Genomic DNA, 16,293 nt, shown 5'->3' with positions numbered 1-16,293 from the left:
GGGCGGCTGTGGGAGCGGGTGGACGCAGATGGCGGCGGCGGCGGCGGCGCCGGGGCACGGCGACCCCGCGCCTTCACAGGAGCTGCTGGTGGCCTGGAATACCGTGAGCACCGGGCTGGTGCCGCCGGCAGCGCTGGGGCTGGTGAGGCCCGGGAGGAGGCTTTGTTGGGGCGCCCGCCCTCGGGTTGCTGCAGCGCCGTCCTCGCCGGCCCCTGTCCTGCCTCTTCTTCCACGGTCCCTCCTCATTTGGCTTCCCGCAGCCCTTCCCTGGCATCGGCCCGGCATCCGCGCGCCGCGGACTAGGGGCAGCGGGGTTTCCGCAGCCTCCCCTCCATCTGGCCCTTCCCCGCCTCTCCCCAGCCGTCACCGCCTTCCCCACCTCTTCGCTGTGTTCCCTTCTCCTCACGGTTGTCTGCGCTCCAGGCGTCCTCCCGGACCAGCGGTGCGGTCCCGCCGAAGGAGGAGGAGCTCCGGGCGGCGGTGGAGGTGCTGAGGGGCCACGGTCTGCACTCAGTCCTGGAGGAGTGGTTCGTAGAGGTGCTGCAGAACGACCTGCAGGCCAACATCTCGCTGGAATTCTGGAATGCCATCTCCCAGCGCGAGAACTGTGCTGACGAGCCCCAGTGCCTTCTGCTGCTCCTTGACGCTTTTGGCCTGCTGGAGAGCCGCCTGGATCCCTACCTGCATAGCCTGGAGCTCCTGGAGAAATGGACTCGCCTGGGCTTGCTGATGGGCACCGGTGCTCAGGGGCTGCGGGAAAAGGTCCACACCACGTTGCGGGGCGTCCTGTTCTTTTCCACTCCCAGAATCTTTCAGGAAATGATCCAGCGCCTGTATGGGCGCTTCTTGAGAGTCTATATGCAGAGTAAGAGGAAAGGGGAAGGGGGCACAGATCCAGAACTGGAGGGGGAATTGGACAGCAGGTATGCCCGCCGCCGGTACTACCGGCTTCTGCAGAGCCCGCTATGTGCGGGATGTGGCAGCGACAAGCAGCAGTGCTGGTGCCGCCAGGCACTGGAGCAGTTCCACCAGCTCAGCCAGGTCCTGTGAGTACTCCCGCCTGTGTGGCCTTGCCCTGTTCCTCCTTAGTCCCACTTGTTCCCCTGGGTCCAGCTGGCCTCTGCAGAGAGCTGGTGAGCTGGCTGGGGGCTCTGCCACCTGTCCTGATAGCCACGGGCATGACAAGGGGAGGGTCCCCAGAATCCCTGTGCTGTGAGTTTATACCTTTTGTTCTGGACGCAAGTGTGTCTCTCTGTCACTCAGGTAAACCTAGGGTTCCACGCTTTGCTTATGCTGAGACCTCATGTGGTTCCAAGTTTCCTGGGCCACGCAGAATTCTGCTGTGCTTTCTGTAGGCTCTCCAGGGGAGGAATGATGTTCGTTCTACCCTGTAATTGCAAAAAGTGGGCTTGTTATTTTTCTTCTCCAGAGAGAGTTGGACATTAGGCTGACATGCTGGGCAAGCGATTGCCTTTGTAGCCCTTTGAAGTGGAAAGGTTGTTGTCGTTGTCATTGTCGTTAGAACCAGGTTGTGTTGTATGGGTCCTACGCTCTCTGTGGCCATTTATGATGATTTTGTCACTTCAAGTGGCGTGGCAGCAGTACAGCTGTTGGGGAGAGACTTTTAGCTGGACCCAGGGAGTGGTACTGTTGCTGGCAGGGGTCAGGGAGGCCCTGAAGGGCTTCTGCTGGGTTCATCCCAGGTGAAAGTGACGCAGAAAAGTTCTTTTTCATTTTTTCTTGCATCTGTTTGCCATCGTAGACGAGAGTATGCGCTGAAAGGCACTTAAAGACAGCAGTATCTGTATTTATGTGGCCAGAGTAGGGATGTATTTGGGTGTTGTTTCACAGCCGTTTCTAGATGAGGCCTTGGTCCCTGATAGCCACACACGCTGCTCACCTGGGGAAGGCCAGTGCCCTGGCCTGGGCAGAGATGCCAGCTGGGGAGGGCGGGCAGTGGCTTGTCCATGCTCCATCATCCCAGCGGCTTTGAGGAAGAACCCTTGGTACAGTTGTGCCCCCACCAGGAGGGCCCTGGAGAGGTGTGTGCCCAGTGTGGGGGGTGGGGGTGTGTGTGCTCTGCGTGTTCCACGGGCAGGGCTCTTCTCTAGACATAGGCTCAGTCTGCTGGAGCGGGTCAGTGCTGAGGCCGTGACCACCACCCTGCACCAAGTGACTCGGGAGCGGATGGAGGACCGCTGCCGGGGCGAGTACGAGCGCTCCTTCCTGCGTGAGTTCCACAAGGTGAGGACGTCCCTCCTCGAGCCTGATCCCTGGGGATGGGGGATAGGCTTCTGGCAAACCTGAGACTCCGGCTTTGGAAGCAGCCAGAGTGTGGAGGCCAGTCCTTCTGGGCCTGCCCTAGAGACAGCAAGGAAAGCCTGTGACATGCTCGGCGAGGTCTGTGCAGAATCACCTGGTTAGAGGCAGTGCCAAGGTCTGAGATGTCCCATTGAGGGGCCTCAGAGTGCCCACGCTGTTGGGTGTGGTCTGGGGCTCTGCTCTGGGCTCCCCAGAGTCATGGAGCAGCTGGCTCCAGCCTCAGCGGCCGTCTAGCCTGCTTCCACTTGCTACCTGTTCTCCTCGGTTTCCTAGTGTCCACCTTCTGAGGGTGCAGATTAACCACAATGGGGGATTCAAAGCAAGTGTCTCTCCCCGCAGGAGTGGTCTGAAGTGGGTGGCAGCCTGGAGGCCTGGTAGGGGCAGCTGTGCTGCCTCCAGGTGGCAGAGTGTTGGGGTGGTCTCATCAGTGGTTGGGTGGTCTATGAGGGGAACGTGTGTGTCTTCGGGTTCGTGTGGCAGTATGTCCTGTAAGTTTATGTGTGTGCGCTCAGAAACGTTCTCACTATATGGTACGTTGTTTACACGTGGCGGGGGCCAGTCGTGTATGTGGCCTCAGGGCAAGTCTGTCCACTCAGGCGGAGGCGAGCACAAGCTGCTATGTGCCCTACGTTAGGGCCACTGTTGCCAGAGATAAGCATGGGCACTGAGGCACATGGAGGGGCATGGGGGTGCATTGATGGAGGACCTGGGACGCCACCTTTGTTTTCCTCATCCTGCTGATTTCCATGTGCTCCTGGCCTCCAGAGCAGGTGGCCTTGGGGACTCCCTGGGGCCTGGCCGGCAGAGTAGGTAGCTGTGGGCTTCTCCCAGCTTCTCTTCTGAGTCACGCTGGGTCTCAGCCCCCACCGCCCCACACCTGTGCTCTCCTGACAGTGGATCGAGAGAGTGGTCGGCTGGCTGGGCAAGGTGTTCTTGCAGGACGGCCCCACCAGACCTGCGTCCCCTGAGGCTGGCAACATGCTGCGCCGCTGGCGCTGCCACGTGCAGAGGTTCTTCTACCGCGTCTATGCCAGCCTGCGCATCGAGGAGCTCTTCAGCATCATCCGAGGTCAGCCCCCGGCCCACCTGCCTTCCCTGTGCCTTTGCCCTTCCGCTGTGCGGGTGGCCAGGGGCACCTGGAGCGTGCTGTCCAAGTGTGTCCCAGTGGAACTCCTCCCAGCCCAGTGTCGGGATCAGGTGTGGCAGGGTGCCTGATGGTGTTTCTGGGCGTTCACCCCTGCCCGTTGTTCCGTCCGTCTGCCCTGTAGGGCGTTGTGGTCAAGTGTGTGGGCATGTGAAGGCGCAGGGGCGATGTGCGGCACCTGCAAGTGTCGGTGCTGGTCATCAGATGTAGGTGTAGCTGCTGGAGCCCTAGGTCGGCACCTGCTATCTCATGTGCAGTGTGCGCGCCCTGGATGTGCGTGCAAAGCCTGGCCCTCTTCTTGCAGACTTCCCAGACTCCCGGCCAGCCGTCGAGGACCTCAAGTACTGCCTAGAGAGGACTGACCAGAGGCAGCAGCTGCTCGTGTCTCTCAAGGCCGCCCTGGAGACGCGGCTCCTCCACCCAGGTTCCTCGCGCTCTGCCAACCCTGCCGGCGCCCTGCTCCGCTCTCAGGGCCCAGACCCAGGAGCCCCAGGGTCCAGTGTCCCAGCCTGCAGGGCCTAGGCGGGGAGCGGGTTAAGTTTTGTGCAGTTTTCGGGGGGCTGGGGGACTCTCTGCTTCACCCTCCTTCAAAGGGAGTTGTGATAACTGACAAGTTTGGCCTGGGGGCAGCGGCGGTGCATGATCCCCTCAGAACAGACCGCCTGGTGAGGGGAGGGCTTGGATCTTGGAAAGTTCTGGAGAAAGTGTGAGTCGCGAGGGGGTGGGTGGGGAAGGGGGCAGCTTCAGTGGATTGCGCCAGTTTCCTGGGGAGTGGGGTCCAGTGGTGACTTGAAGACCACCTGACCAGTGTGCGGCTGCCCCGATGTCCCTGTGTTGTCCTGGGCGCCGCCGCGACCACGTCTCTTTTCCTGGCCGTAGGTGTCAACACGTGCGACATCATTACCCTCTACATTTCCGCCATCAAGGCACTGCGCGTGCTGGACCCCTCCATGGTCGTCCTGGAGGTGGCCTGTGAGCCCATCCGCCGCTACCTGAGGTGGGCGCCCTGCTGGCCCTGGGAGCCGCTCAGACTCAGGGCAGCCGAGCTCTCGTGGGTCCTGCAGCTGGGGGAGTGGCCCTCGGGACCCCAGGGCCCCTCCGTCCCTCCTGCTGGGCTGAGCGGCCTGGCCCTTCGTCTTGCTGGCGCCAGCTCCTGTCCTGTCGCTCAGTGTCACCATGCCTGTGTGCAGACTTGGGGGGCCCTGCCTGTGCCCCTCCCTCCCCCTGCCCTCTCCCAGCAGGGAGAGGTGCCCCTGCTCAGCTCTGCGTCATGCTGACCAGGCCCGAGGCTGTTGGGGCGGAGCAGGGCCCTGAGCAGAGACTTGGGCTGTCCGTTGGAGGACATGTTTGAACAGGGGCCGTGGCACAGCGGCCCAGAAACCTTGGGGCTGGGGCTGGGGGCATATGGAGCTGCCCTGACTCATGTCTGCTGCTTCTCGGCCATGAGCAGCCTGGCCTTGGGTCTGTCTCATCAGCTCAGCTCCTCCTGCTCCCAGAAAGGGGTGGTCTTTTTTTGTTTTCTTTTTGAGAAAAAGTCTGATAGGCCTGTTTTTAGCACATGGCCGATTCATGCTGGCTGCAGGGGTCAGGTGGGGTCGTGTGGTCAGGCGGGGTGGGCAGCGAGAGGCGCCATGTGGGCCAGCGTTACTCACACCCAGCAGGACGCGGGAGGACACTGTGCGGCAGATCGTGGCTGGGCTGACAGGGGACTCAGATGGGACAGGAGACTTGGCCGTTGAGCTGTCCAAGACGGACCCAGCAAGCCTGGAGACTGGCCAGGACAGTGAGGACGACTCTGGCGAGCCCGAGGACTGGGTCCCTGACCCTGTGGACGCCGACCCAGGTCGGCCCTCGCCAGCCCCACCAGGCTCTGAATTGTGAGGGAGGGTCCAGCGGGCTCTCTGCTCTTGAGTTTGTTGCCGTGAGTGCTCTGGGGCTTGAGGAGGGGTCAGTGGTCAGTGCCCAACCCAGCCTGGTTTCCCAGGGTGCTTCAGCCAGCTTAGGTGGGCTTGTGGTAGGCTGTGTCTCCATTTAGGACCGTAGGAGAGCACCTGCTTGCCCGCTTGCCTCTGGAAGAGGCTGCTCCAGCTGCTGGAGGAGCGGGTTCCTGGGCGGCTTGTGTACCCCCACCCCCACCTGGGGTCCAGACCCGGGCCTCACGGGCTCGGCAGGATGGGCCTTACCTGAGCACAGATGATGTTGCCTCCGTCCCTGCGAGGTGCCAGTGGTGCCCTCTCGTGCTGTGCAGGGAAGTCCAGCTCCAAGCGGCGTTCCTCGGACATCATCAGCCTGCTGGTCAGCATCTACGGCAGCAAGGATCTCTTCATCAATGAGTACCGCTCGCTGCTGGCCGACCGCCTCCTGCACCAGTTCAGCTTCAGCCCCGAGCGGTGAGGCCTGCAAAGCCCCGCTGGGCTCCAGGGGGCGCTGCCGCCCGTGCTGCACTTTGTCGGCCCCAGTGTGTCCGTGACAGCTGGATCCCTAAGGCCAGGCAGGGAGCGGCCTGTGCTCAACCGCTGCGCCGGGGAGGCCTGGGGGCAGCCTGGGAGCCTGTGGAAGCAGGTCTTGGACTTGCCGCCCCCTGCCAGGGTGGAGCAGGCGCAGGGCTGCGATAGCTGGAGCTGCGCTTCCTGCCTCTTGCTGGCCTGGGGGCGCCCCTGCAGCCCGTCTGGAGGCGTTGGGCGCACTGTTGTGGGTGCCGGTTAGGGGGTCACACCACGCCCCTCAGACATGCATCCTTCCAGGGAGATCCGCAACGTGGAGCTGCTGAAGCTACGCTTTGGCGAGGCCCCGATGCACTTCTGCGAGGTCATGCTGAAGGTGGGTGCCCTGGGCTCCCCGCCCACCTGTCCCTGTCCCCCCAGCCTAGCCGCAGGGCCTGCGTGAGACCCATCTCCTCCCCCAGGACATGGCAGACTCCCGCCGCATCAATGCCAACATCCGCGAGGAGGACGAGAAGCGGCCGGCGGAGGAGCAGCCACCGTTTGGGGTCTATGCCGTCATCCTGTCCAGTGAGTTCTGGCCCCCCTTCAAGGACGAGAAGCTGGAGGTCCCCGAGGACATCAGGGAGGCCCTGGAGGTCTACTGCAAGAAGTATGAGAAGCTGAAGGTACTGCCCGCCTCCCTGCGGCGGGGTCCGGTTGGCAGGCGGGCTGTTCCTGACCTGGTGACCCTTCCAAACTCGGCCTGCCCAGGATGGTGCCGGGCTGTGCAGGGGCAGTTGGGTGTGGCCGTCTCTGCAGTCAACGCTTGCTCCCCCTGCCGTCCCCACCTAGGACCCTGTGCGTGTGCATGTGTGCATGGGCGTGTGAGCATGTGCTCCCGCACACACCTGGGGTGGGGATGCATCTCCTGTCTGGGCTTCTTCTTCCACTGTCTACTCTCTGGCCTCTCAGACTGGGGGGTGGGGTGCTGCGCCTGCCCCAGGCAGAGTTGGGGCTGTGGCGTCTGCCCAGTAGCGTCCAGGAAGTCTCCAGATTGCTTTTGAGGCATTTGACCTCTGTGACTCGGACCTTTCCCAGCTTACTTCTCTGGAAGCTGCTTTCCTGTGAGCTAGGGCGCTGGAGCACCAGCACTGTGCTGACTGCTGTCAGGGTCCCGGGGGCCTGGGCTCAGAGAAGGAGAGGGACCGGAGCACCGGAGGCATGTGGTGTGGTCAGGGGTGCGGCCTGGATGCGGACTGGCCTAGTTTAGTCCTTGTTTCTTCCAGCAGCTGAGTCCAGCATTCTTGGGGCGGGGAGTCCAGGTGGGAGGTGTGGGAAGATGGGGCCTGGTGTGGACAGGGGTTGAGAGTACATAGGGAGGACTCTTCCTTCCACGAGATGGTTCAGCAGAGATGTGTCGGGAGAGAGGAGGGAGTTAGGACTCATACCAGGTTTCTGGGGACAGGTGGAGGAGCAGGCTCTGGGGCATTCAGTCTCACAAGTGGGTTGTGGGGCATGAGAAGGCACAGGGTGCAGCCCAGCGAGCACTCGGGCCTGAGGGGATGCCGGGCACCCAAGCGAGGCCGAGTCCAGCAGGACCTAGGGTGCAGAACCTGAGCCCCAGGAGCACCCGGGACACCCCCAGAGATGGGGGGCGGGGAGCAGCCAGGGCTCAAGGAGCCCTCTGGACGAAGCCCTGGGAGGGAGGCAGGTGGGGCTGGGGTGGAGTGGGGTGGGGGGCCGAGCAGGGCTGGGCGGTAGGAGGGGCGGCAGCTTCTCCAGGTTTGCTGTGAGAGAGGTGCTGGGTGTAGATGCATTTGGTGTTACAGGCCAGGAACCTAGTTGCTAGGAGAGGAGGGCTCAGTGCAGGACAGCCAGTCCCTAGAGGGGAGCTTCCTTCCAGAGACAGGTGAGGGCGGGATCCTGGAGTGGGGAGGCTCCAGTGAGCGCTGGCTGCCAGGCCTCCCCACTTCCCGCTCCTGTCCACGGTGTGGCACTCGCTCTGTGGAGCCTGCCAGCACTGCAGACGCCTCCCCCTGGTTGAGGAGATCTGTGTGCTCGGTGCCCCCCTGCCTCTTCTGGCTGACCCGTTGGTGTGCAGCCTCCCTCTGCTCTGCATTACCCCTGCCAGGGGAGGCCCTGCTGGCTTCTACTAGGGTCTCCACTTGGGTCCTGGGGACCACGCAGGGTCCTGGCTCAATGTACCTGATGTGATGGCCACACTCCAGTACCCTTGGTCTTAACTCCAGCTAAACACTGGAGTGGCTAGGGCAGGTCCCAGGGCTGTGTCGAGAGGGCAGCCTGTGGCCATGGTGCCTCTGTCTCTGACCAGCTGAACTCCTGGCCTGAGGACCATGCTGGACATATGTGGGTGGCTATGCAGCCCACAGAGCATCCTTGCCCATGCTGTCTGCTGCTGGGCCTTGCATCTGCCCCGCTACTGGCTGGAGTGGTGGCTGTAAAGGTCGTGGCCTTGGAGCCAGAGCGCCTGGCTGCACCTCTACTGGTTGCGACCCAGGCAACCTGCGACTCTGCTTTGGTTTTCTCTGCAAAGTGGAGATGGTTGTTGGCTCCCCTTTACGAGCTGTGGGGATTGTAGAAGGACTCAGAGCAGTGTGTGGCCCTGTGACTGTACCGGTGTCCTGGAGGTGGCCGTAACCAAGTACCACAAATGGAGGCTTAAAACAACAGAAGTTTATTGTCTTGGTTCTGGCAACTAGAAGTCCAAAATCAAGGTGTCGTGGGATTGTGCTCCCTCCAAAGGCTCCAGAGGGGAGGCCTTCCTATCTCATCCAGCCTCTGGTGGCTGTAGGCACTTCTTGGCTTGTAGCTGCACCACTCCAACCTCTGACTCTGTCAGCACGTGGCTTCTCCCTGTCTTTCTCTCGCTCTGAATTTTCCTCTCCCTATAAGGATGCCAAGTCGTATTGGATTAAGGGCTCACCCATCCTGTTCTAGTACGACTTCATCTTAAATAATTACACCTGTGCTGACCCGACTTCCAAATAAGGTTACATTTTGAGGTACTGGGGGTTAGGGCTTTAACATCTTTTGGGGGGTCACAATTAAACCCATAAGAGTCCACCCTCTTGTCCCCTGAAATTCATGTTCTTCTCACATAAAAAATACATTCAGCTAATTCTAACATCCCCAAGAGTCTTGACTTTTCCAGCACCAACTCTAAGTTCTATCTCATCTACACGTCAACTCAAGGCCCCAGATCTCAGCATCTAAAGAGCGTCTCAGTCAGTTCAGGAATGGTTCCTCCTGGAGCACAGTGCCCCTCAGCTGTGGACCTGCGAAACCAGACACGTAGTTGTCTGCTTCCAAAGGACAGTTGTGGGACAGGTGTAGGGCAGACACCCCCATTCCAAAATGGAGAAGCCACCAGGAAGGAAGCCAGGTAGGGGTCACAGGCCCGAAGCAGTCTGAAACCCAGTGGAGGAAATTCGATTTGATTTCGAGGACTGAGAAAATCTTCCTTGGCTTGAGGCCATCTTCTCAGCCTGCAGGGGCGGTCCCCGCACCAGGCCGGGCCTCGGCACCCCAGCTCCCCTCAGACTCATGCTCTCATTGGCCGTCTCTCCGTTTTGGTCCAGGCTGGCAGCGTTTTGCTGGTATAAAATCCTCAGCAACCTTGTTGGCCTCCAAGCAGGTAATGGGCGTCCAAGCTGTCGGACGTGGACCCTCACGTCTTTCCTGGACAGCCTCTCTCTGTCCTGGCTTCTCTGAGCCTGCCGGCTAGCCCCACCATTACATGCTCATCTCTTTGGCCATACTCATGGCTTTGTCTCCAGAGCACACAGAAAAATGTCCAGATCAAGTGCTGCCTCCTCTGGCTCACCACTTCCTTCCTCGGTTTTTTCCTGTGTGTTTTACTACCAGCAGCAAGGAGACACCAGGCTGCACCTTGCGCACTTTGCTTGGAAATCTCCTTGGCTAAATATCCAAGGTCGTCACTTGCAAGTTCTGCTCCACACCCAGCAGAACACAGCTCTGTCAAGTCTCTGCCACCTTCTGACGAGGGTCGCCCATCTGCTTTCCACTGACATGTGTTCCTTTCCACAGCCCTCGCCAGGGTGGCCTCTGCTGTCCGTGTTTCTACTGACAGTCTGTTTAGCGCAATCCAGGCTTTTACAACCTGTGGCCCAGAACTCTCCCAGCCGCCACCCATCACCCAGCTCCACAGCCACTTTCACATTTTTAGGTATCTGTTACAGCAGCACCCCCATCCCAGGACCAAAATCTGAATTGCGTTCCTGTGGCCCCGTTAACAAAGAACCACAAACCAGGTGGCTTAAAATAGCAGCAATGTCTGGTCTCGGTTCTGGAGGCCTCTGGAGTCTGAGGCCACGGTGCCGGCAGGGCTGGGCTCCCTTGAGAGCTGCAGGAGAGAGTCCTTCCTGCCTCTTCCAGTGTCTGGTGGTGCCGGCAGTCCTCGGTGTTTCTTGGCTTGTAGCCACATCACTCCCGTCTCTGCCTCCATCTTCACGCCTTTGTGTGTCTGTCTTCACACCATCTTACTTCTTCTTGGAAGAACACCAATCATATTAGATGAGGGCCCACCGGACTCCAGGGAGGCTTCATCTTAACTAATTACATCTGCAGCAACCCTGATTCCAAGTCAGGTCCCGTTCCGAGGTCCTGGGCGGGTAAGATGTGGATGTCTGTTTTGGAGACAGTTCAACTCATAGCAGCAGCCCTTGCCATTAGGTGCTCACTGTTAGGCCCTCATTGTTAGGTCCTCGCCGTTACGTTGTGGTGGTTGAAGGAGCGGGGACCAGAGCCCCACTGTATGCTCATCCTGCTGCTGACTGCCTGCCAGCCTGCCGGGAGTGTGGGGAGCAGGTCAGGGAGCCCTTTCCCCGTTTGGGGTCAGGTAGCAGAGCCTCGTCCAGCTGGGCCTAGCCGGACCCGCTGGGCTGCCTGTGCTGAGCCTGGCCCTCCCCAGGCCATGCGGACCCTCAGCTGGAAGCACACCCTCGGCCTGGTGACCATGGACGTGGAGCTGGCCGACCGCACCCTGTCTGTGGCGGTAACCCCCGTGCAGGCGGTGGTCTTGCTGTACTTCCAGGACCAAGGTGAGCCCACTGGTCCCCAACTGGCCTGCCCCAGCCACACCTCCTGGGGGCCAGTGCTGGGCACGGCTCTATGTCTGCCGGGGTGGGGGGACCATGCAGGCAGCAGCCCCTTCCTCCCCTTTCCCACGGGGCCTGGCTGGGCCTCGTGGTCCTGCTGACCTCTGGGAAGCTGAGCTGGGCTAACGAGGCAGGGGGAGGCTCGGCCTTGCCCAGTCTGCCAAGAGTGCCTGGCTGCCCCTGCACAGCCAGTTGGACCCTGGAGGACCTGAGCAAGGTGGTGAAGATGCCCATGGCGCTGCTGCGCCGGCGGATGTCGGTGTGGCTGCAGCAGGGCGTGCTGCGGGAGGAGCCTGCTGGCACCTTCTCTGTGGTGGAGGAGGAGCGGCCCCAGGACCGAGACAACATGGTGCTCATCGACAGCGACGAGGAGAGCGACTCGGGCATGGCCTCCCAGGCTGACCAGAAGGAGGAGGAGCTGCTGGTGTGTGAGGTGGGGGGTGGCAGCCGGCTTGTGCCTCTGTGTGGTGGCCGCCTGGAGGGTGGCCTGCCTGACGGCCGGCCTGGACACTGTCCCCCCAGCTCTTCTGGACGTACATCCAGGCCATGCTGACCAACCTGGAGAGCCTCTCGCTGGAGCGCATCTACAGCATGCTGCGCATGTTCGTGGTGACGGGCCCCGCACTGGCCGAGATCGACCTGCAGGAGCTCCAGGGCTTCCTGCAGAAGAAGGTGCGCGACCAGCAGCTCATCTACTCGGCCGGTGTCTACCGCCTGCCCAAGAACTGCAGCTGACCTGCCAGGCCCTTCCCACGCCATCCCTGCCTCATCCCTGCCTCGGCATGTCCTTCTCAGGTCCCCCACCAGCAATCCCCACTCCCCGCCATGCCCAGCACCCCCCATGCCCCTGCCCAGCCCCCAGAGTGCAGAGTAAAGCAGATGGTTCTTCACTCTTTCCCTGTCCTGGTGGCTTTATGGGCCCTTCAGGGACACGTGATACAGCTTCTCCCCCCAGACAGGCCTCCACCTCAACCTGGCAGGGCCTGGCTCCCTGGGAGCAGGTGAGGGAAGCTGCACGAGTGGCCAGGCCCAGCCCTGGCCTGCACCCCTGCCTTTGGGCTCCAAACCTGAAGGAACCCTGGGATCTGGGTGTCTCTGGACTGCACGGGCTGGGGAAGGGCCTCAAATCTGAAGCCCGAGGCTCAAGCAGCAGTGCACCAGGGGTTGGCTGCCCTTGAGCCACCTCAGGGCCTCCAGCTCCAGCCTCACTCCTCTGGCCTTTGAAAGGAGCCTTCGGGTCATCCTGCCTCTGCCCAGCCTGAGGGTGTGGCCCCCAGGTGCTGAGCCGAGAGCCCCAGGGCTGCTGCTGGGACGTGTGGGCCCCACAAGAGGCAAGTGGTGGCCAAGCATCTGCTGCTAAGCCAAGACTTTGCCACCTCTCCAGCAGGAGGGGCTGCCTGGGACACGCCCTTGTGGCGAGGAGGACCCGGCATTTGTCCATCTGCCCCGCATAGGGTCGGGCTGCTGCAGGCTTCGGGGCTCACGATGGAGTGTGCTTTCAGAAGGCCAGTTACTTTCGTGCTGCGAGACGTGTGGCCTCGGTGCTCGCATCCTAAGGTGAAGGACCCCGTGAGCCCAGCCTTCCCAGGCGCAGGGGCGTGGGGCTGATGCGTCCAGAGCACTGGGTCCTGTCCAAGGCCCATACTGGGGCCCGCCACTGCCCAGGTCCCAGGAGGCAGGGGAAGGCATTAGTTCTGCCCAGGCCCGAGGCCTTCACAGCTGCCCTGGGCACTACAGCCTCTGTTGCTGAGACCTTCACTGGTCTAGCAGGAACCGCTCTAGTCTGGCGGCGCTGTCCTCACAGGCAACAAAGGCCCTTTGGAACCAGCGCCTCCGCTGTGCTGCTCCTGCCTGCTCGCGGTGCATCCCAGGTGCATCCCAGGCCCCGCACAGCTTCCGGGTCCCCACCAGGCTGCCTCCCAGCCCAGCGCTCACCCTACCTCTCTGCTTTGGCCTGTTCCACGTGGGGTCCTGACAGCAGTCCCACTTCCAGGACTTGCCCCTCTCACTCCAGAGAGTTCTGTTTGCACGGGGTTTGAAGGGGGAAATGGTAGGAGTGAGGCCCCTAGCCTTAGCAATTTAAGGAGTCTGATGAGCCAACAGCCCCCTCCCTTGGGCTCTGCGCACCAGTCCGCTCCAGTGCTGGCTGTGCTATGGGCATAAGAGGGCTTCCCGCCCTCCTCTGAGTGCTGCTGGAGGCCCCGCCTGGCACTGGGCTGGGTGCACCTTCATCATCCTAACCAGGATGCAAACCGGCTGGACTGGCCTAGCAGGGTGGCAGCACCAGCCCCCGGGCACTGGCACACCTGTTCCTTGTCCCTTTGGACTCAAGTTTGTGGACAAGTGTAGTAAAGTCCAGCGTGTCTTGGGTCACAGTATCACTCATGAGGCACAGAAGTGTGCCACAAGCTGCTGGCTGTTCCCCGAGGGCCCCACCAAGAGGAGGGCACCTGTGCCAGGGGTCACAGAGGTCCATGGTGGCCAGGGGCCAGCTGGGGCAGAGCTGTGCCCTTCTCCCTGGCACCCAGCGGGGTCATTGTGGGACGGGGCATTTCCTCCTGCTTGTGGTTGGCTTGGCAGGGCCTCAGGGGAGGGGGAAGGGCCAGTGCAGGAAGTGGGGGAGGAGGATGAGGTTAACCCTGACCACACCAGCCTGCAGGCAAGTCCCTTGGGCAGTGCTTGCCTAGTTTGCAGGAAGCTGCACAGGGAACAGACCCTTGGAGGGGCGGGCAGGTGGGCCCTGAGGTGGCAGTGGGCTCTAACTTGAATGCCACGTTTAAGCCAAGCCTTGGATGCTGCCTGCAGTCATTTCTGAGCCACCTGCTCCTAGAGGAGGGTGTTCTGGGAAAGCTGTGGCCTGTGGGTAGCGCCCCCCACCCCCGTCCTGGGTGATTGGGGATCCCTGAGGGGCCCTCCAGACCTGGGCATTGCTGGGGTGTGGGCAGGACCCTCCTCAAAACAGCCAGTGTGAGGGCAGCAGGCACAGGCCCACCCCAGCCTCCTCAGCCCCTGCTTGTCCCTGTCTTGGGGGGAGGGTGGTGACATCGGTCAGCCCCCCCCCCCCCCCCCCCCCGCCAAGCTGCTGCACCTCTTACCCTGAGGCCGAAACTGAGGCCCGGGGCTGCCCGTTGTGGACCTCCAGGTCACTCGGCCACTATCTTCACCACCTCAGGGGCCCAAGTGTGAGCCCCACCCCTTCCCTGTGAAGCGCTACCCCAAGGCCGGGGCAGCCCCACCATTTTCTCTGCCTCAGATCTGGCCAGTGCACTAGGAGTGGCTCCTGTCCACCGTACCTGACCCCCCTCCCCCCAGGGCTGCCTATTCAGAGCTCCTCAAATCCAGGTGCCCAGGGGCGAGTGAAACTCTAGCTGGGGCCCTGCCCCCACCCTCCCTGCCTCACAGCCCAACTGTGACGTCAGCGCCTTCCGACGAGTTCCGTCCAGAGGTTTGCCTTGGGGCCGGGGGCTGGACATGGCCCCCCGTCCCCAGCCTGACTCCTGCCTCGTCGGCAGCCCCCTCGGCCTGATATGTGTGTCCCTTTTGCTCATCCCAGCTGCAGGTGCCGCCTCCTGCCCCCATGCCCTGCCCCAGCCAGGCCCTCCCTGGTCCAGTTAGGCCAGGCACCTATGTCCTGGTGGCCACACGGTGGGTGGCACCCCAGGGTCTTCCGCCGTGGGTGACGATGGCCCTGTCTCTGCAGCTGGAACCTACTGCGAGTGCAGCCTTGGCCTCAGCCGCGAGGCCCTGATCGCCCTGCTCGTGGTGCTGGCGGGTGTCAGTGCCAGCTGCTTCTGTGCTCTCGTCATCGTGGCGGTTGGCGTCCTGCGAGCCAAGGGGTTCGTGAGCCCCAGGACTGGGGTGGGTGGGTGAGGGCCATGATGCCCACCCTGGGCCCTCGGTCTTGCCAGGAGAGGGGCCTCTGCCCCTGGTGGATGTCACCAGGGGCTTGGGAATGGCATTTCCCAGGCTGTGGGGTTGGTGGGGGGCGGAGGGCACTTTGGGGGTCCTGTAGGCCAGCCCCATTGTTCCAGGATTCACATCTACCTTTGTCCTCTCCAGTGAAACATGTCCTGGACACATGGACAGCAGGTGAGTGACCCTAGGGGAGGCCTGCCAAGGGTGAGCTGTGTCCCTGCTCCCTGCCCCGGGACGTGTGGTTCACAGACACATCGGGGCACTGACCCCAGGGCTGGGTGTGCCCTGGGCGGTCAAGGCCTCGTGAGCCGGTGCTGACCACCACCCGCAGCTGGCCTGACCCAGCCCGTGGCGTGCAGGTTGGTGGGGCACTTCGGGGTGCAGGAAGATCACATGGACTTGCACACGGTGCATGTGGAGTCCCACCTTGTGGAGCCTGACCTGGAGGTCTCCATGATGCCGTCCCTGGAGGATCACGGCCTCATGACCATCCCCATGGACTCGACGGCTGCATGTGTGACTCTGGAGGAGCCGCCCTGCCCACCCCCACCACTTGAGTAGGGCTGCACAGCGAGGGGGAAGGGGAATTAAACAGTATTTAGTAGTTCTGTGCTGTCGTCCCTGCCGGCTCCTCCTAGAGCCCCACCCCACTGGGCAGCTGTGTCATGGGGTGGGGAGGGGTCTGAGCGCACCTGGGTCATTTCTTTTATCTTCGATGGGGGTGCCCCGTTTCCACACCAGGCACCCACTGTCCACCTTCCAGGGCAGGGAGCCACACCCTTGGTGTTTCCACTTCCTCCTGCCATGGTCTCAGCCCAGCTCCTCCCTGCATCTTCCTGCTGCTTTGTCCCAAGAAGCTGGCAGGGCTCTTGGGCCCCTGCCTCCCCCCACCCCCCTAAACCCCCAGGACAGGACCTACAACTCTGGCGACTCCAGAGGGAGCAGCATTTGACAGGACTTGGGCTGGTGCCCTGCCCCACCCACAAAGTCTCCTTGAGGTTCCAGGAGAGTCCTTAGAGGGCAGGGTGGGGCAGACCTGACTGGGCTCCCCTGCGCCAGGTGTGCAGTTCCTCCTCCACCCCACAACCTGCCTCTGGGCTCAGCCCCATCATGTGCTCGTGCCCCACCAATCATCCGCCATCAGGATGGGACCGTCCTTATGTGGGGGGCCACTGTGTGTGTGCACTAGGGTCACTCTGCTGAGCCTGAGGCGGCGGTGAGGAGCAAGGTGCACTGGGTCCCGTTCCGTGTGTGGCATCCATGAGTTCGGTGGGTACAGGGGTGGGTGTGGCGGGGTGTCCAGCTGCTCAGGCCTCAGTGGGGCGAGGGGTGGTGGACGAAGCAGGGGAGG

At 62.1% G+C, this 16,293-nt stretch overlaps 2 protein-coding genes across 2 annotated transcripts; both read left to right on the top strand.

Annotated features, from left to right (window-relative positions):
* Nucleotides 1-28: 28 nt before the first annotated feature.
* ANAPC2 (anaphase promoting complex subunit 2) lies at nt 29-11,836 on the top strand. Its single transcript, XM_058524704.1, has 13 exons — nt 29-142; nt 424-1,046; nt 2,112-2,244; nt 3,217-3,391; nt 3,771-3,890; nt 4,346-4,463; nt 5,128-5,309; nt 5,715-5,856; nt 6,211-6,286; nt 6,372-6,575; nt 10,841-10,970; nt 11,216-11,451; nt 11,550-11,836. The coding sequence occupies exons 1-13, from the start codon at nt 29-31 to the stop codon at nt 11,760-11,762; spliced, it is 2,466 nt and encodes an 821-aa protein (XP_058380687.1). The 3' UTR covers nt 11,763-11,836.
* A 1,067-nt stretch (nt 11,837-12,903) lies between these two features.
* TMEM210 (transmembrane protein 210) lies at nt 12,904-16,210 on the top strand. Its single transcript, XM_058524582.1, has 4 exons — nt 12,904-14,586; nt 14,728-14,863; nt 15,087-15,116; nt 15,302-16,210. Exons 1-4 carry the CDS (start codon nt 14,499-14,501, stop codon nt 15,501-15,503), a joined length of 456 nt encoding a protein of 151 aa, XP_058380565.1. The 5' UTR covers nt 12,904-14,498; the 3' UTR covers nt 15,504-16,210.
* The last annotated feature ends 83 nt before the right edge of the window (nt 16,211-16,293 follow it).

The sequence above is a fragment of the Diceros bicornis genome, chromosome 28 (genome assembly GCF_020826845.1).
Source record: "Diceros bicornis minor isolate mBicDic1 chromosome 28, mDicBic1.mat.cur, whole genome shotgun sequence".
Taxonomy (NCBI): Eukaryota; Metazoa; Chordata; class Mammalia; order Perissodactyla; family Rhinocerotidae; genus Diceros; species Diceros bicornis.
Note: the sequence above shows the minus strand (reverse complement) of the source record. Positions and strands in the feature narration are given on the sequence as shown.

What these genes read in the sequence shown, in the direction of transcription:
- ANAPC2 (XM_058524704.1), top strand. Translation starts at nt 29, where the DNA reads ATGGCGGCGGCGGCGGCGGCGCCGGGGCACGGCGACCCCGCGCCTTCA. An exon ending in TCCTGCGTGAGTTCCACAAG is followed by an intron (nt 2,245 to 3,216) that starts GTGAGGACGTCC and finishes CTCTCCTGACAG; the next exon opens with TGGATCGAGAGAGTGGTCGG. An exon ending in GCTCTTCAGCATCATCCGAG is followed by an intron (nt 3,392 to 3,770) that starts GTCAGCCCCCGG and finishes CTCTTCTTGCAG; the next exon opens with ACTTCCCAGACTCCCGGCCA.
- TMEM210 (XM_058524582.1), top strand. Translation starts at nt 14,499, where the DNA reads ATGGCCCCCCGTCCCCAGCCTGACTCCTGCCTCGTCGGCAGCCCCCTC. An exon ending in TTTGCTCATCCCAGCTGCAG is followed by an intron (nt 14,587 to 14,727) that starts GTGCCGCCTCCT and finishes CTGTCTCTGCAG; the next exon opens with CTGGAACCTACTGCGAGTGC. An exon ending in CCTGGACACATGGACAGCAG is followed by an intron (nt 15,117 to 15,301) that starts GTGAGTGACCCT and finishes CGTGGCGTGCAG; the next exon opens with GTTGGTGGGGCACTTCGGGG.